Source organism: Mustela erminea, chromosome 5, assembly GCF_009829155.1.
Source record: "Mustela erminea isolate mMusErm1 chromosome 5, mMusErm1.Pri, whole genome shotgun sequence".
NCBI classification, from domain to species: domain Eukaryota; kingdom Metazoa; phylum Chordata; class Mammalia; order Carnivora; family Mustelidae; genus Mustela; species Mustela erminea.
Genome location: NC_045618.1, coordinates 46203312 through 46227785, shown reverse-complemented (window position 1 = coordinate 46227785; position 24474 = coordinate 46203312). Strand labels below are relative to the sequence as shown.

The 24474-nt window shown below is 40.1% G+C and overlaps 2 protein-coding genes across 3 annotated transcripts in view; one reads left to right on the top strand and one right to left on the bottom strand.

Moving 5' to 3' along the window:
• SLC51B (solute carrier family 51 subunit beta) overlaps positions 1-24474 on the bottom strand; it is a 50633-nt gene that overhangs the window by 16858 nt on the left and 9301 nt on the right. The gene's annotated exons all lie outside the window — the stretch shown is intronic.
• MTFMT (mitochondrial methionyl-tRNA formyltransferase) lies at positions 1366-24411 on the top strand. 2 transcript variants are annotated; one of them, XM_032342867.1, is made up of 9 exons: positions 1409-1689; positions 4240-4449; positions 6771-6893; positions 8349-8451; positions 10028-10103; positions 15359-15450; positions 21765-21843; positions 22711-22793; positions 23981-24411. In XM_032342867.1, exons 1-9 carry the CDS (start codon positions 1469-1471, stop codon positions 24173-24175), a joined length of 1182 nt encoding a protein of 393 aa, XP_032198758.1. In that variant the 5' UTR covers positions 1409-1468; the 3' UTR covers positions 24176-24411. The 2 variants fall into 2 exon arrangements, with proteins under 2 accessions (XP_032198759.1, XP_032198758.1); XM_032342868.1 differs by lacking the exon at positions 4240-4449 and having other exon boundaries at positions 1366-1689.

The following is a 24474-nucleotide window of genomic DNA, read 5'->3' as shown; positions in this document are numbered from 1 at the left end:
TGATCAGATGAGAGGCACTGAAAATACTTCCTCCTTGCCTCTCTCTTTTCAACACACAGGTGAATTTGTCAATGTTGATGCATAATCAGACAGCTTACTTGAATAATTCCAAATCGTGTGAGAAGCAGCAGTTCCCGCAGAGCATTAAGGAGGCACCACATGGAAAAACACATTAAATTCATCCAGGCAAGAGCTCGAGGTTTCTGGGAAGATATCTGAACTTGGCATTGAAGAAAGGATGTCATTAAGGTAAGTGATATGAGGAACACAGTCTAGAAAGAACTGCAAGCAGGGGTACCTGGGAGGCTCAGTGGGATAAGCATCTGACTCTGGTTTCGGCTCAGGTCATGATCTCTGGGTGTTGGGATCAAGCTGTGCCCATGTCAGGCCCTGTGATGGGCTCAGAGTCTGCTTGAGATTCTCTCTCTCCTTCTACCCCACCCCCTGTTCATGTGTTCTCTCTCTAACATAAAAATAAATACATCTTTAAAAAAAAAAAAAAAAGAACAGCAAGCAAAGGCACAGAAGCAGGGATGGGCAGAGCTCATAATTTGGGAAGAAGGACTGATCCAGGGTCACAGGGTCTAAGACTGTGTGAGGGGAAATGTGGTTAAGAGTAAGAATAGAAAGGAAATCCAGTCTCCGCTCTATAGTCATACACAAGATGTGTGATCATACATGAGAGGGCCACTGTATGGGCCTCTGGAATACAGAATCCAAGCACTAAATTTCCTTACAGTTCTTCTGGGGCAGCCTCCCCTGCTTTTTCCCCTTGAAAATTTCCCCTATGGTAACCCTTTGTGTGGGAGGCAAACCACAGGGGCAAGAGTGGGGCCTTGGATTCATCAGAATGACTGCGAGCAAGTAGCTGAGCCTCGGTTTCCTCTAGTGCAAAATGGGGACTTTGACTTGCTTAGTACGTGAGGATTGCCATGAAAACCAAATGGTTAAGGATCACAGACTTTGGAGAAACATGAACTAGGTGTCAGGAGCTTAGGTAGGTAATTCCCTTCACTTCATTGAGCCTCGGATTCTCTTCAGTAAAATGGCTGTGATAATATCTACTTTGCATGCCTGATATGAGGATTAACAGAAATAATGGATATAAAATGCCTAGCCAAAGCAAGGCATACAGTAAATACTCGGTAAATATTAATTATCATAACTACGTAATAAATGAGATGTCACTGTCTGAAAATACGTGATTTGCTCCCAAAAGAGTTCTTTTGGGGAGATTGGCTAAATCGTGCAAACAAATGCAATAAAAATCATGGGGACGCTAGAGCCAGCCAATTCCTACAAGAGCTCCAACACAGGTGGGACACGCGTCCAACCACAAAGGCCTCTCCTCCAGTCGCTAGCAGACCCCGCCCATCAGCCCTCCTTCCTGGCCCCGCCCCTCCGGCCGAGCACGCGCACCGTCTTCTAGCCCGACGCGCCTGCGCAGGATAGGCCGTCCCCGGAGGTGATGAGGGTGCTAGTCCGGCGCTGCTGGGGGCCCCGGCCCGTGTGTGGCGGTCCGGGCGGTAGGCCGAGCCCCCAGTGGCGAGCGCTGGCAGGGCTTGGAGGGTCCCCTGGCGGGGAGGATGGCCGGGGCGTCCGAGTCCGCGAGAAGCCGCCCTGGCGGGTGCTCTTCTTCGGCACCGACCAGTTCGCCCGAGAGGCGCTGCGGGCGCTGCACGCCGCCAGGTACCGGGGCCGGGGCTTGGGGGGCCCGGCTGCCGAAGGCGCTGATGCCGAGCCTCTGCAGCCGGCCCCGAGGATTTGCACTCCTCGCAAGGAAAGCAGCGGGGTCGGAAATGTCTGGGCCCAGATCCGGGCGTCTCCGGGCGCCCGTAAGGTGCACGGGGCGCGCCTGGTCCCTCCGGTCTACACTCCCGCTCCCGGCAGTCTCGGTTCTCCAAGCGCTGCCGGGCGCCCAGTGGTGCCAGGCCGGCGCTGGTCGCTTTGCATACATCACCTCTGTCCTCTACCAGCACCTCCTTGCTCAGTTTTTGTGTGAGGAAACCGGAGTTCAGAGAGGTTAAGCGATTGCCCAAGGTCATCATCTGAGCATGTCCGGCCTTGCCGGGGTCTGACTTTGTCTGACTTGAAGTCCTCCCCTTTCCACTTCCTCCTTCTACCTCCTGTTCATTAATTTGTACCCTCCAGTCCTTTGGGCTTCTTACCAGGCACAGGCACACCCATGTCTCACTTCTCTGCTCCCAGTCTCCTCCCTGTATACAACAGGACCCTATTTTCTGGGGCTGAAATGAGGACACGGTCCAAAAACAACTGTTTTCAGGTGAATAAATTTATAAATCACAACCCTTAGGTATACATTTAGTATTTGTACAATTTAACAAATGCCTTTTACTGAGGGAGAAAAATTTAGATCCAACCTCTTCTGAAAGTCCATGCTGTATGGTGGCTGGACCTGACTGTACTGCTCTGCCTGCCTTCCCTCAGCCTCCATTTGTTATTTTCCCACAGCGTTTTTTCCTGATGCACCCCCAACACTACTTGTCATCTCCATCAAGTCTTCCCTACAGATTCTTTTTTTTTTTTTACTATTCACATATAATGTATTATTTGTTTCAGGGGTACAGGTCTGTGAATCTTCAGTCTTACACAATTCACAGCAGTTGCCACAGCACATACTATCCCCAATGTCCATCAGCCTGCCCCATCCCTCCCACCTGCTCCCCCCAGCAACCCTCAGTTTGTTTCCTGAGATTAAGAGTCTCTTATGGCTTGTCTCCTTCTCTGGTTTCATCTTGTTTCATTTTTTCCCTCTCTTTCCCTATGATCCTCTGCCTTATTTCTCAAATTCCTCATATCATTGAGATCATATGATAATTGTCTTTCTCTGATTGACTTATTTTGCTTAGCATAATACCCTCTAGTTCCATCCACGTCATTGCAAATGGCAAGATTCCTATTTTTGATGGTGGCATAATATTCCATTGTGTTTATATACCACATCTTTATCCATTCATCTGTTAATGGACATCTTGGCTCTTTCCATAGTTTGGCTGTTGCGAACATTGCTGCTATAAACGTTTTCCCTACAGATTCTTCACAGCAGCCCCTCCTACTGACAACCCCATCAGTCCCCTCGTATCATATTCCTCCCTCCACCACTCTGCTCTGCGCACACACCCTGAAACACTCCCTTCACACGTGTTCCTTTTGCACACCCTCATGATGTACTCTCCACACACCGCTTTCCCCAGATTGTCTCCAGAATCTCATGGCACGTGTCCTGACCTTTCTGCTGGTGCTTATCTTGGTGGCTCCATTACTCCTGTGCTCTGTCTTTAGGGCCTCTTACATACTCCTTTTCTCCTCAACACGTGATGCAATACCTGGTAAATAAACTAATACCCCTGGGCACTGGACTACGATGCAGCAGGTAAAAAGAAAGATGTAGTACTACATGTACTGCTGTGGAATAATGTCCATGGGATATCTTTTGTTTTTTTAATGTATTTATTGGATCGAGGGGCGCCTGGGGGCTCATTCAGTGAAGCGGCTGCCTTTGGTTCAGGTCATGATCTCAGGGTCCTGGAATCGAGTCCCACGTCATTCTCCCTGCTCAGCAGGAATTCTGCTTCTCCCTCTGCCCTCTGCCCCTGCTCCCTGTTTGCCCCACATGCGCCCTTTTTCTGTCTCTCTCTCTCAAAATAAAATCTTTAAAGGTTAATAAACGTATTTATTGTTTGGCTAACACATGATTATGGTATAAAATTCAAAAGGTTCAAAGGATATACAGTGAAAAGGCAGTTCCCTCCACCTCTGTCTCCCATTTCCACTTCCTCTCTTCAGAGACAGCCAGTGTTTCAGTTTCTTATTCTAGAAATGTTTGTTGGATATACAAGCAAATGTATATTTAACCCTTTTTTTTAAAAAAGACTCACGTAATAGTAATATAGTGTTGTTAAGAAGGAAAAACAAAATGCAGAGCAATATGTATAATACCCTATTTTTGTAAAATATCTGTACTGTATATGTTTTTGTATGCACAGGAAATTTCTAGAACCCTGCTATCCAAACAGTAGTCATTAGCCACATATGGCTCTTTAAATTACAAAAAATTAAATAAAAAACAAAAACTCAGTCTCTCAGTTGTTCTAGTTTTAAGCATTTACCCTTGAATGTTTCATGAATTTAACTATAGAAGTACTGTGGAAGTATGTGAAGTAGTTTTAACTTTGAGTCATTGTCTTAACACAATTTCCTCCAATCTTTCCAACTTAGGGAAAACAAAGAGGAAGAGTTAATCGAAAAATTGGACGTGGTCACAGTGCCCTCCCCATCCCCAAAAGGACTACCAGTGAAGCAATATGCTGTCCAGTCTCATCTTCCAGTGTATGAGTGGCCAGATGTGGGATCTGGAGAGTACGACGTTGGAGTGGTAGCTTCATTTGGCCGACTTTTGAGTGAGGCTCTTATTCTTAAATTTCCCTAGTGAGTTTTTGTTTTTGTTCTTGTTTTTAAAGGGGATACAGTATAGGAGGCTTTTGGTCTTTATATATGGACCTGGAATGGGGCGCCTGGGTGGCTCAGTGGATTAAAGCCTCTGCCTTTGGCTCAGGTCATGATCCCAGGGTCCTGGGATCAAGCCCCACATCGGTCTCTTTGCTCAGTGAGGCGCCTGCTTCCTCCTCTCTCTCTGCCTGCCTCTCTGCCTACTTGTGATCTCTGTCAAATAAATAAATAACCTTTAAAAAATATATATATAGACCTGGAATTTAAAGTGCAATGATTTGAATTCTAATTCTGCTTTCTTTACTGTTTTCTCTTAAGATAAAAAATTTTGTTAGTGTCATGAATTGTTGAAATGTGTGTTGCTCTTGATCTCTGGGCTCTCTCACCCACCCTCATTTAAATTCCACGTAGATGCTGGCAGTTCCCAGATGTGTCCCTCCAGTTCACATCTCTCCCTGAACTCCAGGCCACTGATACCTAGTATCTGATAGACACCTTACATATAAGATGTCCTAAACTACATTCCTGAACTTTTGCCCAACAGCTCCTCCTCCCCAAGCCTTCATTTCCGTCAATGGCAACTCCACCCTTCTGGGTGTTCAGACTCAAACCTTTCAGGGACTCGTGATTCCTTCTCTCACACCACACACCCAATCCATGAGGAAATCCTATTGGCTCTGCCTTTGAATTCTAGATGGAATTCACCTGTCGCTCTGCAGTAACTGGCTCCCTCTATCCCCCCCCCCAACACACACAGCCCCCAGTGTATACTGTCCTTGGCCTTCTCAGTCTTTTACCAGCCCAGCAGCTGAAGTGATCCATTTAAAGCAGAGGTTGGATCATGTCACGGTGCTCAGCATTCTCTGGTGTTTTTCCATCTCACTCACAAGTCATCAGAGTCTGGGCCTATGAGGACCTACCTACTGGGTTTGGTCCCCTCCTGGCTGTCTGGCTTCATCTCCTCATGTTATTCCTCAGTTCATTCCACTCCAGCCACAATAGCCTCTGTGCTGTTCCTTGAACTTGCTGAACACTTACCTTATTCAAGATACTTACTGTTCCCTCTGCCTGGAATGTCTGCATGGCTTACTCCCTTACCTCCTCACGTCTTTGTTCAAGTGTCTTCTTATTGGTAAAACTTTGTGACCCCTGTTAAAACTGTCATCTCCCACCCAGTACTCCTACCACTTCTCTGCTTTATTTTCCCCCCAAGCCCTTAGAACCATCTGACAAACTTTTTACACAGTTTTGTGTTGTTTGTCTCCCGCTCTTGGCATGTAAGCTCCCTGAGGGCAGAATTTTTCCTCCTTTGGTTCAGTGTTGCTTATATCCTCAGCACATGGACTGTGCTCAGTAAATATTTCTTGGTTGAATCAGACAGGGCTGAACAGTGGAATTTTGAATCTAAGACTTTCGTGTACATGCACTCCTGAGTGCATATTCCTGCAGTGGAGATGTCGTCAAACTAATCAGGTTACTTAGTAAATGATTGAAGTTGCTCATCACTGGGCACTAGGTGTGTTAGGATAAAGAGTAAAGATGAATAGATTGTTGGATGGGGACTCAAGAAACTTGTTCTAGGCATTCTGTATGCAGACTAAATGAAACTAATTGGACTAACCTATATATTCACACTGCCCATGAGATGCACAGGAGTGCATCTCCTACAGTATAAAAGCTATTTTTTGCTTTTATTTAAAAACTTCCAGGGCACCTGGCTTGCTTAGTTGGTAGAGCGTGTGATTCTTGATCTTGGGTTTATGGGTTTGAGCCCCATGCTGGGTGTAGAGATTACTTTAAAAATGAAATCTTTAAAAACTCCCAGACGTCACAGACTGTTGTGGAACATCTTTGGGACAGTGAATAGTTTTCTTATTCTGTTTTTATTTGATTTTATTTATTTATTTTTAAAAATACTATTTATTCATTTGAGAGACAGAGAGAGCACAAACAGTAGAGGCAGAGGGAGAGGGAAAAGCAGACTTCTAGCTGAGCTGGGAGCCCAACATGGGGCTCGATCCCAGGACCTGGAGATTGTGACCTGAGCCAAAGGCAGACGCTTAACCATCTGAGCCACCCAGGTGTCCCTCTTGTTCTGTTTTTAACTGAGTTTCATTGATCTCTTATGGTAAGAGAGTAAACTTAATCTCTGGCTCCCTTTATAGGTGGTATAAGACTAGATTCAAGTTTGTTTTCCAAACTTTCTGGGGAAGTGTAGTGATAAAAAGTCGCATATTTGGGTAGCAGGAACTAAATGGTAAAGCCCACGTGCACACTAATTTCTGCCTTTTCTGACTCAGTGGCATATTGAATGTCCATCCCAGTTGCCTCCCGAGGTGGCGTGGTCCAGCCCCTATAATCCACACCGTACTTCATGGAGACACAGTTACTGGAGTGACGATTATGCAAATTAAACCTAAAAGGTAAGAGATATTTTCTTTTCTCTAGACTTTGCGGTTTTGAATGTTGATGTCAGTCTTTCAAAGAGGACGTGGAAGTGGATGAATGGATGGTGCTAATTCCTCTGACTCCACAGTGCCTTCCCTTTCTGTCTTTTCCTGGTTTCTGACATAAACTATATGTGGTTTGGTGTTACATAGTGTCTCTTTAAGTTCTTGTGAAATGTTTACCTTGTTAACTGAAATAAATTATATTATTGATAGCTGGGTTTCTGTGAAAAACATTGTGTAAGTGAGAGATGGATTTTTGGATATGAGTTGTAATGAGTCTTGGTTTTGCTGGCCTTGGTTTCTGTGGTCAAAATTTTTGGAACCTGAAGTAAGACCACATTGTATGCCAATGTGTAATATAATTATCTTAAACATTTTTAATTTTTTAAATCCTACTATAGTCTAAAATAGGATTATATTAAGCCTCTATCTTTTATCACCTAATGTCCCCATAGAAAATAATTCACAGCTTCACAAGAACAACTACATATCTGGGATTTGCTTTAACTTGAGAAAACAAGAGAGGCAGATGAAATGAATTGCAAAACTTTAATAATTCTAAACTCTGGATGATGTTATTTGGGGATTCAAGAGACTATTGACACTGTTTTGTGGATGTTTGTAATTTTTTTAGTAAGCATTTTATTATAGGTTGAAAGTAGAATTAACAACCACAAAGTTAATTATTTAAAATGAAGCATATTTCTAATAAAAGTTGAGAGCCAGTATTTATAGAGCTTGATGTAAAATGTAAGACTGTGGGAATGCAAATACACTTGTATCAACTTATAATCATCAATGATTATAATCTAGGCAAAACTCTTGTCCTTTGAGAAGAATATGTAGAAAGAAATGATAATGAATTTGTTTTTTTTTAAGATTTTAAAAAATTTATTTATTTGACAGAGAGAGAGAGATCACAAGTAGGCAGAGAGGCAGGCAGAGAGAGAGTGGGAAGCAGGCTCCCTGCTGAGCAGAGAGTCCGATGCGGGGCTCCATCCCAGGACTCTGAGATCATCACCTGAGCCAAAGGCAGAGGCTTAACCCACTGAGCCACTCAGGCACCCACATTATGAATTTCTTAATGGTACTTCCTTAGAAAATAAATTTTTTGCTCTGTGTTTTCATTGTATAAATAGAAACTTTTTAAATACTCTTAATTACTAAAGGTGGAATTATTTGCAACTGCAATTAAATCCCTGATATTCAATTTTGTACTTTTTTTCCTTTAGGAAAAATAGATATAAAATCTGAATATAGGCCAGATTTTGCAGTCCCTTCTTTCAAACTGATGTTTCTCTTTTGCTAATGGCTACCAGTCAAGTCCACAGCCAGGGTTAAACTATCCTTGCGGTATGTAAACACTCATGTAGATAAACCTATTGATCGGAAGAAATAGTAATGTTATTTGCTTTTGATTTTTGGTAGGTTTGATGTCGGCCCAATTCTGAAACAGGAAACGGTTCCCGTGCCACCTAAGAGCACTGCCAAGGAACTGGAGACAGTGCTGTCAAGACTGGGGGCCAACATGGTACGGTTCTCTGATACCCCGCTGCTTCATTTCCTAGGTCTCCTAACTGTTGGTGATGCAAAGAACACTTCTGGGATGCATCATTTTCAGCTTTTTGTTTGTTTGTTTTAAAGATTGCATTTATTTATTTATTTGACAGAGAGAGAGAGAGAGAGATCACAAGTAGGCAGAGCAGCAGGCAGAAAGAGAGGGGGAAGCAGGCTCCCCGCTGAGCAGAGAACCCGATGTGGGGCTCGATCCCAGGACCTTGAGATCATGACCTGAGCCGAAGGCAGAGGCTTAACCCACTGAGCCACCCAGGCGCCCCAACTTTTTTGTTTCTTTTAATCGATTTCTCTCCCTGCTTCCTAACATTAAGGTTGGCATTTCTCATGTGAGTCTTTGGGAAATGTACAGAGTGGTACTTAATACAGACTCTCCTGAAACATGTGAGCTTCTGTGGCCCCCTGCATTCCAGTGAGGCCATTAGAAGTTCCTTCCTGGGCGCCTGGGTGGCTCAGTGGGTTAAGCCGCTGCCTTCGGCTCAGGTCATGATCTCAGGGTCCTGGGATCGAGTCCCGCATTGGGCTCTCTGCTCAGCAGGGAGCCTGCTTCCCTCTCTCTCTCTCTCTGCCTGCCTCTCCATCTACTTGTGATTTCTCTCTGTCAAATAAATAAATAAAATCTTAAAAAAAAAAAAAAAAAAAAAAAAAAAGAAGTTCCTTCCCGGTTTCAGCCTCCGGCTCCTAGACTCACCTGGCACCCCTGTCAGACTGGCCAACAGCCATTCCCTCAGTGACCGTGCATTCCTCTCCCTTCTGTGCCTGCACTGCGGTCATCGCCTCCATAGTACTGGAGTTCTGCTGATGCCCTCGCTCTAAATGAGCTCTTTGGCTTTGTATAGCTCGAATCTGCACACAGTAGGTCGGAGTGAATGCTTCATGGCCAAATCAATGATTTTCATCTGAACTAGTTAATTTTCTGTAGAGGATAGTTTTCCCCTGACTGTCTAGACGGTGCTTCCTAATCCAGGCACTCACCAGAGAAATGGTTTTGGAATAGTGGCTCATTTTTTAAGGACTGGCTCGTGTGCCGGGACTATTCTGGATCCTCCTTAGACTTATTTTCTTACTTTCCCAACCAACCTTTGAGGCAGCTGATACTGTCACCCGCTGAAGGCCACACAGGTCAAAGAACTTTTTCACAATATCACAAGAGTAGGTGGTGGAATGGGGGTTTGAACCCAGGACTGTGTGACTCCAGAGTACATTCTTCTTTGAGGCTCCATTGCCTTCCCTCCTAGGACTCACAGTGTGGATTCCTGAGCACACACTCTTCTGACAAGAAAAGCTTGCATAGCCAGCAGAACTCGGCATTCTCTGGAAGCACTTCATTGCTCTGTCCTCGGAGAGAGCACCATCTCCACCATCTCCATTGAGGAGCCCTGTGTGGTCATGGCCTCAGGCAGTTTCCTGCCCTACCCTGCCACACAGCTCCTTCAAAGCTTTTGATAAATGTCTTGTACTGAATTGTAATGTATTTCTGCCTTTGTTCTTTTCATCTTGAATATGTTGCTCTCCCTTTTTTTTTCTCCCAGCTTATTTCAGTTTTGAAAAATTTGCCTGAGAGTTTGAGCAAAGGAAGGCAGCAGCCAACTGAGGGAGTGACATATGGTAAGTGAAGGTTACGGAGACCCTTACCTCCTCCATGAGGTTTTTGTCTGTCATGATGGCACCTGAACGCTCTGACTTCAATGGGACACTGCCCTTGATTTTGACTAAAGACTGAGTGCCCACTTGCCTGTCTCTTTCCAAAGAATGGCAAGTTATAATCTCCATTTTCCTCTTAACATGTAGTCTCCTCCTGGTTTTGGCTCAGGTCGTGATCTCAGGGTCATGAGCTTGAACCTGATACCAGGCTCTGCTAAGTGAGGAGTCAGCTTAAGACTCTCTCTTCCTCTCCCTTTGCCCCTCCTGCACTCTCTCTAAGATAAGTAAATAAATCTTTAATTTAATTTTTTTTAAATCTTTAATTTAAAAAAAATGATGAATACCTGTTTAACCCAGACTCAGTAATTATTAATATTTGGTCATATTTTCTTTCACTATATATGTGTATGTGTTTATTTAGTATATATTATAATCCTAATATATATTAATATATATATTAATCCTTTGGAAGTATGCATCATAACTTTTCATTCCTAAATATTTGAACATGCATCTCTCTTTTTTTCTTTTTTAAGATTTTTATTTATTTATTTGTCAGAGGGAAAGGGAGAGAGAGAGAGAGCACAAACAGGGGGAGCAGCAGGCAGAGGGAGAAGCAGGCTCCCTCTTGAGCAAGGAACCCAATGTGGGATTGATCCCAGGACCCTGAGATCATGACCCAAGCCAAAGGCAGACACTTGACCAACTGAGCCACCCAGGCATCCCTCAACATGCATCTCTTAAGAGAAATGAATAGTTCCGTAATAGTATTTAATGTCCAGTACATAAATGTTCCTAATTGTCTAAAAATACATTTTTTTAGCTGGATAGTTTTTCATAGTAGTATGTAATTATAATTTGTTGGTGTGTCTCTTTAATCTAGATTAATCCCTCCATTATTTTTTCCCCCTCCATATAATTGACTTTTTGAAGATAATAGGCTAGTTGTCCATTTCCTTCCAGTGTTGTTTAACTTATTTTTCTAGACTTTATATTTCTTGTGCATTGGAAATTCTAAAGGCTTGGTTAGACTTAGGCTTGATGTTTTTGGAAAGAATATTTCATAGATGTTGTTGTGTTCCAGTGGTACTTGTTTCAGTTTGTTTTTAATTTTAAGGATTGCTTTTTATTTTTATTTATGATTTATTTCTTGAACATGTAAAACATTTACATGATTCAGAAGTTAAAATTGTTTAAGGGTGCCTGGGTGGCTCAGTGGGTTAAGCCTCTGCCTTCAGCTCAGGTCGTGATCTCAGGGTCCTGGGATCAAGCCCCGCATCAAGCTCTCTGCTCAACAAGGAGCCTGCTCCCCCCGCCCCTGCCTGCTTCTCTCTCTGCTTGTGATCTCTCTCTCTCTGTCAAATAAATAAAATAAAATCTTTAGAAAAAAAATTGTTTAAAAGGATATGTTAGAGTGCCACCTCTCTCTGCTCTAGTTTTGGATGTCACATCAGTGAGTGATAATACCAGATTGCATCAAGGTTGGTGAAGTTCAGTTTGACCACTTGGTTGAATCCAGTGTAAAGATCTGTTTTTCCCTTTGCAGTTGGCAGGTAATCTGTGGGGTGATGCTTTGGCACCATGCAAATAATTCTGTTCTCTAACAACCTTTCATGTAATCATTTTGGCATGGGTTGGTGCTTCTTCCTTGAATGAATTATTTCATTAGGGATTGCAAAACGGCAATTTTCCGGTTCCTTTTACCTTTAATATTTGGCATTATTCTATGAAGAAGAGCTTTTCCTCATTAATTGAAGATGAATCCTAGTTCATTCTAAAATGGCAGGATCAATGTTTAATTCTTTCTCTACCAATTTTTAGAGTAAGAAGTTAGTGCCACAGTCACTTTCAATTATGGTGGCAACTGAGTTTTTTTTGTTTGTTTGTTTGTTTGTTTTTAAAGATTTTTTATTTATTTATTTGAGAGACAGAGATCACAAGTAGGCAGAGAGAGAGGGGGAAGCAGTCTCCTTGCCAAGCAGAGAGCCCGATTCAGGGCTTGATCCCAGGACTCTGGGATCATGACCTGAGCCGAAGGCAGAGGCTTTAACCCACTGAGCCACCCAGGGGCCCCAGCAACTAAGTTTTTAAAATTATGATTTGACTCATGGATTTTCACTTACTGTGTTTTACAGTTAATTATATCTATAATTCTTTCTCCTGCTCAAGTCATCCCAAATTTAGCCAGTGGGAGCCCCCTAAAGTTGGGTCCTGCATCCTTTTGACAACCTTAACTAGTTTTTGAGTGCTTCCTTGCTTTCTTTTATAAGATGCCCAGACTCATCTTTTTTTTTTTTTTTTAAAGATTTTATTTATTTCTTTGACAGACAGTGATCACAAGTAGGCAGAGAGACAGGCAGAGAGAGGGGGAAGCAGGCTCCCTGCTGAGCAGAGAGCCCGATGCGGGGCTTGATCCCAGGACCCTGAGATCATGACCTGAGCCAAGGGCAGAGGCCTTAACCCACTGAGCCACCCAGGCGTCCTGCCCCAGACTCATCTTATAAGTTCTCTGTCCCATGTTAGAACAAACCATCTCTCCCTTGTTTGTTTTGGGAAGGGTGCTATTTAGAATCCATCTGGTACAACAGTGTGTTCCAAGATAAGGTGTCAATGGACAAGGTGAGGCATTATATTTTTTTAACATTTTAAAAATAATATTTGAGTTTATACCATTATTGATTCAAATATATATACATATATATACATTTATTTATTTAAGATTTTATGTGACAGAGAGAGATCAGGGGGAGGAGCAGAGGGAGAGGGACAAGCAGACTCCATGCTGAATATGGAGCCCAATGCGGTGCTCAGTCCGGCAACTCTGAGATCATGACCTGAGCTGAAATCAAGGTCAGACACTCAACTGACTGAGCCACGCAGGCACCCCCGATTCAAATTTTGAATTTCAGGGTTTTTCTTGTATTTTCTTTTAAACTGAATATCTTTTCAAAAGTTAATACTGACCTATTTATTTAATTGGTAGGCATAAAATAGTTTCAGAATTACAACACCAGTGTTATTACAAACAGTAAAATTACTGAGTAATATTTCATATTCCTCTGCATGTTTTTTTTGGTCTATAGAATATATCCTTCTAATAGGTGCAGAGTGCTATGTCCAAAACTTACTGGAGATGATGATTATTTTTTCCATTTCATTACCTAGTTTGACACATAGATTTATTTGTTTTAGTTTGTTTTCAATTTTCAGAGTTGCTTTTTTTCTCTTTATGATTAAATTTTATTTTTAATCATATAAAACATCTCTATGATTAAAAAATTTAAGCTCTTTGAAAAAGTATACTCAAGAGAAGTCTCACTTCCATCCCTAGCTCCTCCTCGAGTGACTATTTTATCAATTCCTGATTTAGCTGTCCAGTTGTTTCCTTTTATCAAAATAAGCAAATACCACATATTTTTAAATTGATTTTTCCTAAGGCACCTGGGTGGCTCAATCAGGTAAGCGTCTGCCTTCAGCTCAGGTCATGATCTCAGGGTCCTGGGATAGAGTCCCGCGCATCAGACTCACTGCTCAGTGGGGAGCCTGCTTCTCCTTCTACCTCTGTCTACTGCTCTGCCTACTTGTGGTCTCTCTCTCTCTGGTAAATAAGTAAATAAAATCTTTAAATAAATAAATAAATAAATAAATAAATAGATTTTCCCTTTATTCTTTCACAAAAGGTGGCATAAAATATATACTCTTTTTTACCTTTGGTTTTTTGGTTTGTTTGGTTGGTTGGTTGGTTTTTTTACTTAACCTTGTACCCTGGAAATCCTTTCCTGTCAATAAGACGGTTCCTTTTTATGGCAGTGCAGTGTAATTCTCACTTATATGGCTGTATCATAATTTATTCAACAGATCCCCTATTGATGGACATTTTGATTGTTTCCAAACTTTTGCTATTGCAAAGAATGCTGTTGTAAATAACTTGAAGCTTATGTTACTTCCAAAGCCAATAGATAAGAAATTGCATCCTGGAGTAGTTTTAATTTACATTACTCCTGTGAGTGAGGTTGAGGATCTTTTTGTATGTTTAAAGACTACTTGCATTTATTTTTTCTAGGAAGAGACATATCTTTTACCCATTTTTCTATCACATTTTTGGTCTTTTCTTCTCAGTTTTTATGAGTACTTTATATGATAGATATAAATAAATCCACATAATAGATATAAAGTAGTCCTGGATATAATATTATTACATTAATATTATGTTATATATATATATATATATATATATATATCTTTTAGATTAACTTGTAATTATAAACTTTATTATAAATAGATCTAAAATATTATGATGAAAATTTCAAATACTTTAAGGTTCTGTTGTTGTTGTTGTTTCAAGTAATCTTTACACTCAGTGTGGAGCTCAAACTTGAAAATCTGAGATTGAGAGTCACGTGCTCTACCAACTGAGCCAGCCAGGTGCCCCCATCATTTTTTTTTAGACTTGATTTATGACCTTTCTTTTTGCCATACAAAAGTTTATTTTTATTAAAAGCTTATTTTTTTTTAAAGATTTTATTTATTTATTTGACAGAGATCACAAGTAGGCAGAGAGGCAGGCAGAGAGAGAGAGGAGGAAGCAGGCTCCCTGCTGAGCAGAGAGCCCGATGCGGGACTCGATCCCAGGACCCTGAGATCATGACCTGAGCGGAAGGCAGCGGCTTAACCCACTGAGCCACCCAGGCGCCCTAAAAGCTTATTTTTATGTAGTCATATTTGTCATTTAATTGCTTCTGGATTTTGAGTCATTGTTAGAAGGGCTTTTTCTGCTCCCGGTTTACAAAGAAATTCACCCAGTTTTCTTTTGTATCTATATGATTGATTTATTTTTACTTTTATGGAAAATTTCAAATTTACTCAAATTGTGGAAAATTTCAAATATACTCAAAAGTTGAGAAAATAATAAAAGTTCTCTTCTATCAGTCAGCATCAATAGTTGCCATTTCAGGGATGCCTGTGTCATTCAGTCTGTTAAGCGGCTGCCTTCGGCTCAGGTCATGATCCCAAGGTCCTGAGACTGAGCCCCACATCAGGCTCCCTGCTCAGCGAGAGCCTGCTTCTCCCTCTCCCTCTGCCTCTCCCCTGCTTATGTGCTCTCTCGCTTGCTCTTTTCTCTCTCTCACATAATTAAAGAAATTCTTAAAAAATATATAGTTATCAGTTCATGGACATAGAACCTGATATTTACTCCTGCTCTTGGCTTTATCTTGTAGCCCCTAAGATTTCTGCTGGTACCAGATGTATAAAATGGGAGGAACAAACTTCAGAGCAGATACTCAGACTTTATCGTGCCATTGGAACTATAGTAAGTTGGAAGTCAGATTGCAGTTTTACCTAATTGTCTGTGTATATGATTCATTTTCAAAATACTTTTATTTAGGAATGAATTGCAAACTAAACCTAAAGAATCCTGAAATTCATTTTATTCTTAAAACTTTTAATCTGATAAAAGATATATAACATAAACCATTTTAACAATTTTTAAGCATATAAATCAGTAGTATTCATGATGTAAGTGTATAAATCAGTAGCATATCATTGTGCAACCATTGCCACCATCCATCTCCAGAACTTTGTAATCATCCCAGACTGAAACTCTGTACCCACTGAACACTAATTCCCCTATCCCCCCTTCCCACAGTCGCTGGTAACCACTATCTACTTCCTGTCTCTTAGAATTTGTTTATTCTAGGTACCTCATATAAGTGGAATCATATTTGTCCTTTTGTGTCTGGCTTATTTCATTTAGCATCATGTCCTTAAGGTTCATCCATGCTGTACCATGTATTAGAATGTCATTCCTCTTTAAGGAAAACATTCTGTTGTATGTATATGCCACATTTTGTTTATCCCTTCATCAGTCAGCAGAGGTTTGGCTTGTTTCCCACTTTTGGCTGTTGTGAATAATGCTACTGTGAACATTGGTGTACAAATATGTTTGAGTCCTTGCTTTCAAAAATTCTTCTTTGTGTATGAAATTCATTTTTTAAATATTCTTTAAACTTCAAGTTTTTATATGAACCTTAAAATTCGCAAAGGACTTTTGAATATATATTCGTGTGTGTGTGTGTGTGTGTGTGTGTGTGTGTGTGTGTGTGTATGGACTTCAGGGTGCCCCATCACAAAATAATGAATCTAAATCTTCTAACATCTAATCCAATGCTTTTCCCAGTATGTCTTTCTGCCTATAGCCAGTTTTTTACAACTGAATTCTTAAATCCTCAATTTCTACAGATGGTTCACAAAGTGGAGTTGTAACTGTAACTTATTTATTAAATAGTTCTTTATTTATACTTACAGTATTTATTACATACTTATTAAAATATGTGAGGTGCCTGGCTGGCTCATTTGGTGGAGCATATGTATCTTGATCTCTGGGTTGTAAGTTCAAGCCCCACATTGAGGGTTTTTAGAGATTACTTAAAATCTTTTTTAAAAATTAAAAAAAATACTTATTAAAAGACCTGAGTTAAATTCTCAGTTCTTTGACAAATGTATCAGGTTTTTCCCCCTTTATTTTAATAGCCTCTTGTGTTGTCTGAACTTGGGGCCTACCAAGTGTGGGGTTTTTAAATGGGCCACCTGTTATTTTTATTTATTTATTTATTTATTAAAAAAATTTTATTTATTTATTTGACAGAGATCACACGTAGGCGGAGAGAAAGGGGGAAGCAGGCTCCCTGCTGAGCAGAGAGCCCATTGCAGGGCTTAATCCCAGGACCCTGGGATCATAACCTGAGCCGAAGGCAGAGGCTTTAACCCACTAAGCCACCCAGGCGCCCCTGGGCCACCTGTTATTGATTAAGATGGAGATCTGCCACTAAATACTTCTAGCGTGCCAAGTTCTTCAGTGAGGATCATGGCCTTATGTGGGTATCATCTGATTTTAAGTTGATGAAATTGAGGCTTAAGGTAAAGAATGGATGGTACTGAATATTGCTCAAGGTACCATTGCCAGTTAGTGGGAGGCAGGTTTTGAACCAGTCTGACTTCAAACCCAGTACTTTTCCCACTGCAACAGAAGGCATAGGGAAAGCAACATGGACGTTAGAGCCAGTCAGAACTGGGCTCCACCTTGTCTCTGCCACTTATTATTTAACCTCTGAGCTTTAGTTTGTTCATCTGGTAATTAGGGCTGATATAATGTATATAAAGCATCTAGTATAGTATCTGGCAAGGAGTAGGTACTCATTAAATGTTATCTGCTATTATTCATGCATTCATTAAACAAATTTTTTTTAAATATTTTATTTATTTGTCAGAGAGACAGAGAAAGCACAAGCAGGGGGAGCAGCAGGCAGAGGGAGAAGTAGGCTCCCTGCTGAGCAAGGAGCCTGATGCTGGACTCAATCCCTGGACCTTAGTTAGGATCATGACCTGAGCCGAAGACAGATGTTTAACTGACTGAGCCCCCCAGGTGTCCCTAAACAAAATATTTTTTGAAAGCCTATTATGTGTCAGGCATTGTACTGGTACCAGAGATAAAGAAGATGTGAGAAAACAGAAACAAATAAGCAAATAAATAAAAATACCAGATAGTGTGATAAGTTCTTTGGTGAAAATTAAAAGAAGAAAATATGATAGACTAACTGAAGGTTATTTTAGATTCGGTAGATGGAAAAGGCACCTCTAAACTGACATTTAAGTTTAGATCTGAAAGACATTATGGAGCCATGAATCATGCTGAGATTAGGAAAATGGCATTCTAGGCAGAGGGAGCAGCTAGTACAAAACCTAAGGTAGGCTAAACAAGATAAAGACTTCACAAGAAAAGAAAGCCAAAATCCATATCCTTAATGAATATAGCAGCGAAAATTCTCAGAAGAATTAGTAAAATAAATTAAACAACATATAAAAAAGGATTGTATACCATGACCAAGTAGGATTATATGAGGAATGCAAGGTTGAATCAACATACATGTAATACACCATATAATAGAATAAAAGGCAAAAGCCACAGAATTTACTCAATAGATGGAGAAAAAGCACTTGACAAAATCCAACACCCTTTCATGATAAAAATGTACAACAATCTAAGAAGGGAACTTCCTCAACCTGACAAAAACCCACAGCTAACATCATATTTAATGGTGAAAGCCTGAACGCTTTCCACCTAAGATCAGGAGCAAGACAAAAATGTCCAGTCTCACCACTTCTATTTAGCATTGTGCTGGAGGTTCTAGCCAGGGCTATTAGGCAAGAAAAAAGAAACAATACGGAGTCAGACTGCAAAGGAGTAAGTAAAACTCCATGTGCAGATGACATGATCTTATATATAGAAAATCATCAAGAATCTAAAAGAAACTTTAGAGTTAATAAGCAGTAAAGAAGATGTAAGTAAATGGAAGGACCTAGTTGTTCTTGGGTTGGAAGACTTAATATTGTTAAGAAGGCACTGTTCCCCAGATTGATCCGCAGATTCAACACAATTCCTATAAAAATCCCAGTTGATGTCTTCGCAGAAATTGACAAGCTGATCCTGAAATTCATATGGCATCCCAAGAGATCCAGAATTGCCAAAAAACCTTGAAAAAGGACAAAGTTAAAGAACTCACCCTTCCTAATTTCAAAACTTACTACAAAGTTACAGTAATGAAGGCAGTGGGATACTGACATAAGGATAGACCTATTTTTCAATGGAATAGAATTGAGAGCCCAGAAATAAACCTTCATGTTTGTTGTCAATCGATTTTTGATAGTGGTACCAATATAGTTTGATGGGGAAAGAATAATCTTTTTAACACATGGTGCTTGGACAGTTGGGTATCCACAATAAAAAAGAAATGAATTTGGATTCCTACCTCACAAACTCCAAATGGATCAGAGACCTAAATATAAGAGCTAAAATGATAAGACTCTTGGAAGAAAACTTAAGAGTAAATCTTCATGACCTTGAATTAGGCAGTGGTTCTTAGATATGTTGCCTACAGCCTAAACAACCAAACTAAAAATGGAGAAATTAGACATGAAAATTAACAACTGTTGGGGCTTCAAAGAACACTATCAAGAATACAAAGAGACAACCTATGGAGTGGAAGAAAATATTTGCAAATCATGTATTGATAATAGTTCAGTATCTATATAAGGATCTCTTCCAACTGTACAACAAAAAGACAAACATGATTAGAAAATGGGCGAAGCTTCTAAATAGGTAACTTCTTCCAAGAAGATCTATAAATGGCCACTAAACACATGAAAAGATGGTCATTTTCATTAGTCATTAGGGAAATGCAAATCAAAACTGTACAGAGATACCACTTCACACCCACTAGGATTGCTATAAATTTAAAAACACAATAGGCACACCTGGGTGGCTCAGTGGGTTAAGCCTCTGCCTTCAGCTCAGGTCATGAGCATGGGGCTCTCTGCTCAGAAGGGAGCCTGCTCCCCGCCCCCACCCCCCCACCACCTCTGCCTGCCTCTCTGCTTACTTGTGATCTCTCTGTCAAAGAAATAAAATCTTAAAAAAAAAAAAAAAAAAAAAAAAAAAGCAATAACAAGTGTTGACAGGGATGTGGAGAAATTTGGAACTCTCTTACATTTCTGGGATGGGAATATAAACTGGTAGAATAGCTATGAAAAAATTGTTTGACAGTTCCTTAAAAGTTAAACAAAGTTGCTGTTTGGTTCAGTTGGTAGAGTGTGTAACTCTTGATCTTGGGGTTGTGAGCTCAAGCCCCACGTTGGGTATAGAGATTACTTAAAAATAAAATCTTGGGGCAACTGGGTGGCTCAGTTATTCAGCGCCTGCCTTTGGCTCAGGTCTGGGTTCCTGCCCCACATCAGGCTCCCTGCTCCTTGGGAAGCCGCCTTCTCCCTTTCCCACTCCCTCTGCTTGCGTTCCCTCTCTCACTGTGTCTCTGTCAAATAAATAAAATCTCTTAAAAAAAAAAAAGTTTCAAAAACTTAAAAAAGTTAAACACAGTTCCATTACCATATAATGATTGTTATCTTCTGCAATTCACCTTTCCTCTCCATCGAGAAAAAGCTTGGGCCATAACAGAATGAGCACTTACGAACCAGAAGGTGAAATTTGATTCCTAGAGCTGACATTTACTAACCAAGAGCAAAACCTGTTATTTTCTCTGCGTTTTTGCTTTTTTACCTCTAAAACAGGGTTAATCACCATGTCCACAACTGCCAAGATCAAAGGAGATAAACTTGTGAATTAAATCCATGCAAACATATGATTTTGAAATCTTTGAAACAATCTAACTCTTCTGAAAATTAAATGACCTCTTTAGGGGAGGTGATAAAGAGAGCATTGAGCTGAGAATGAGAAAACCTAGATTCTGGTCCTAGGCTCTAGCTGTGTCTAAACTTGGGGAAATAGATGCATTTCTCTGGGCCTCCCTTTCCTTGTCTATGAAATAGAGGATTGAGCTACAGTCTGAAGATACATGTATTTACTTCAGAAATTTGAGAGAACTTATTTCCCACTACATGTTAATTTTTATTAGTCTGAAATCAAAATGTGACGAAAGTGTCACTTCACATTGTGGGGCAGGGTGAGATGGATTGTCCAGTAAATAGGGTTGGGACAACCGAACTGGTTAGCCATTAGAGGGTAGCCAAATCCTGAGGCCCTCAAATCCTGACTTTCAAAGTCAAAATAATGATCAAAAAAAGAAAAATGGATCAAGCATTTAAACGTAAAGATGGGAAACCAGAAAGAACTGAGGGAAAAGCACTGTTGAATAATTTTATTATATTTAATAATCTTAAAGTGTAAGTGTAATATTTAATAATCTTATAGCGTAAGGGACTTTTTAAGCATGATGTGAATTCCTGGAGCCATGAGAGAAAAAACTGGTTAATATTACTTCATAAAAATAAAAAAAAACTTATGCACAGGAAAAAAATTACTGTACCCAAGATTAAAAGTCCATATACTGGGAAGAATTGCTATTAATAGTAGCAAGAAATTGAAAATAATTGAAATGTCCATCATAAAGGTATTGGTTGCATAAATTATGATATAGTCATGATGGGAGTACTGTGCCACAGATAGAGAGGAAATAGACATGCATACGCTTATGAAAGTTGCCCGTGCTTCAGCGTTAGGTAAAAAACTTGTAAGAGTATGTTCTATATTTTTGTAATATTTGCAGGAAAGAAAGAAAAGGATATACCAATCAAATTGTTAACAGTGGTTACTTCTGGGGATGAGAGTACAGAATAATTTCTAAATTAAAAAAATTTTTTTTTAAGTTTTATTAATTTAAGTATCTTTACGCCCAACGTGGGACTCGGACTCAAAACCCTGAGTTCAGGAGTCACCAAGCTCTTCCGACTAAGCCAGCCAGGCATGTATACTTTCTAAGTTTTTAAAATATAATTGTTGTAATGCTTGCATTTCTTACAATGAACATAAATTTAAATTAGAAATATCAATAAAGATATAAACATTGATTTTTAAAATAGTGTTTAAGATCTTATCAGTCTTAGAGACTGTTGTAGAGGGTACACAGCTGTGTACTGTATCATAAGATTTAGAGACTCAGTTCCCAATTCTTCTGTAACTGGGAGAGTCAGACCAGATTAATGCAAAATAGTAGTTGAAAAGGTTTGGGGGTTGAGTGTATTCCATTATCATACCTTCTTTAATTTTATTTGCAGATTCCGTTGCAGACTCTCTGGATGGATAATACCATTAAACTTCTGGATTTGGTAGAAGTTAATAGTTCAGTCCTCGCTGGTACTAACTTTTGAATAGCTGATGTGGAAATCATTTTCACTGTAGTCCATTTGAAAATGTGACTGTTTTACCATAGGTCACATTTACTAAAAATAAGGATTCTTTTAGTTTGTTCAGTAATGATAATGCTTTACATTCATTTATCGTCTTACTCTTTGCAATGTTCATTCTCATGTATTTTTTCATTGGTCATCCTAAGAATGTGAGAAGCAGGCAAAGGAGTCTTACTATCCCATTTTAAGCTCTGTAATTTCCTACATTAAGGTTTTCAGGGAGTGCAGAATGACTTGGTCAGTTTCATTCTGCTGAATATCATAATGAAAATCCCTGGGCAACTCAGGGAGAATCCTAGGCCAGGGTATAGCATTTTGTGACACAGTCCATTCTGAGGCCCATCAGTACCCTCCCAGTATGGTGGACTGAAGGAGTGGGAGCCACAGAGGGAGGTGGTCCAGCTCAGAGGGAGTTGGGAGTTCCACAGATATCTAAGAATGGGATTTCCTGGGTCATGGATGGAAGGGTCAGCTTGGATCGTAAGCTTCCTGTATACCTCCTCTCCACTGGTAGCTAGTTATCTCCCCCAAATGGTCAGAACTTCTAAATTTGACATTTTTCGGTTGACCTTTGGGAGACTGGGTAAAGGTCTGGTAAGTTCCCATGTGTATGGAAAGCTTCCCTTTGGGTTTGAGATGCAGTAGAGCACCATGGCTCCATTGTAAGTTTGGATTACGGAGTCAGGGTATCAGCAGGTATGCCCTCTGGTATTAGTATTCCCTCCTAGGATGTTTTTTCATTTTTAAGCACCATGAAGTTGCATAATTATTTATTCTTTCTCATATCCTTCTCCCCTCCCCCCCAATTCTTTAGATCTAAAATTAAGAGGACAACGTGTTACTCCAGGATCAGTAGTATACCACAAACAGTCACAAATACTGCTGGTTTGTTGCAAGGTACATTTGCCTTTAGCTTTAAATTATACTTGTTCTACTGAGTTTATGGTTTATCGTTTTTAGTTAAGACTTCACTCAACTGTTTAATCCATCAGAGTGAGCCAATGTACAGTTTAATTTTTCTTAAGAAATAGAGTCACTAGTATAATTTTTGAAAGTGATGAAGTCTTACCAAGGCATTATTGCTGAAAGAAGATTCAGTAAGTTTAGTGCTCTTTTAAAAGAAACTTGTATATTCTCAGCAGTCCAATTTAATTAACAAGTTCTTGTTAGTAACTAACAAGTCTTATTTAACTAGCAACTCATCTTGTTCATTTGGTGATCACAGAAGATAGCCATAGCAGAGTATCTAGCTGAACTACTACAGTGCAGGTATCCTACTTGCTTTTACTGTTCAATAGTGGTTAAAGAGGAGATTTCTTAACCTATTTAAAATGACTTTCGAACCATTATTATTTTATGACAGTGGCCTGAGAGACGTTCCACATTTCTTCCATTTCCTGATATTTTCCTTCATATGGTGTTGATGTGCCATGTTTCCTGCTCAAGAGGCCAAGTTTATAATGTATGATAGGGTGATCTGACCTACACAGACTATAGATCCACAGCTCCCACATCAGACTCTCTTCATCTTGCTTATTCTCGAACGGTGTATGGTGGATATGTTTGCTGTTGTCTGGGTCTTTATAGGTCTGTCCTGCAAATCTTCAGTTTGCTCTCATAGAAGGAGTTGGGGTTGTCTGAACATGTGAGTTTAAGTCCCACGAGTTATGTTGCCTCGGACAAATCGCGCACCTCCCTGGGCATCAGTTTTCTCTTAAATCAGTTTCCGCTGGGGATGATATTGGATCTGCCTACTTTTAGAGCAGTTATATTTTTGATGACCAGTCATAGTAAGATACATGGACATATTCTGAAAACTATAAAGTACCATGCCAAGATGACACACTTTTTTATTCTGCCCCCTTTATATTTAAATAGGTTTAATTTATATAGGTCTATACATTTGTTGTCACTCGATAATAAGTTTAGAGTCAAAGAATCATATATGTTACTTAGTACAGTGCTATCTGTAGCTAGGCATTTGGTAAAGATTTGTGGGTTTGTTTTCATGCTAAAGTTGTATAAGCTAAAATTTACCTCCAGTTTTGCCACCACCCCGTTTACTGTTTGTCTTTTGCCCTTAGGATGGCTGGATTGGTGTTCGATCAGTGATGCTCAAGAAAACACTAACAGCTACTGATTTCTACAATGGGTATCTGCACCCCTGGTACCAGAAAGATTCCCAACCTCAGCCAAGGCAATGCAGATTTCAGACTCTCAGACTTCCAATAAAGAAGCAGGGAAAAAAAATTGTTGCTATGCAACAGTGCATTAAGTAGTTAGGAAGTAGATGGATAAGAACCTACTACATATTTGTAATTTATTAAAAGCCTTATTTACAAGGAATTACCTTGACTATCAAAGAAGATGACACTGTTGAAGGGAAAGGAAGGAAGATTATTGTCAAAAGATGAATTACTTCACTTCCCATTTTTTGTTTAACAGTAGTTAAAACTACTTTTCTATTTGAATAACAAAAAGAGCTTTAAATAAAACTTTTATTTATAATGTGAAACTCAAGGAGATTTTTATCTTTCCCTAAAAGCAAATACAACTAACTGGTAATTAGTGTGTATGT

Coding starts and splice junctions, on each gene's coding strand:
- MTFMT (XM_032342867.1), top strand. CDS start 1,469: ATGAGGGTGCTAGTCCGGCGCTGCTGGGGGCCCCGGCCCGTGTGTGGC. Junction 4,450..6,770: donor CTTATTCTTAAATTTCCCTA/GTGAGTTTTTGT, acceptor TTTCTGACTCAG/TGGCATATTGAATGTCCATC. Junction 10,104..15,358: donor AACTGAGGGAGTGACATATG/GTAAGTGAAGGT, acceptor TTTATCTTGTAG/CCCCTAAGATTTCTGCTGGT.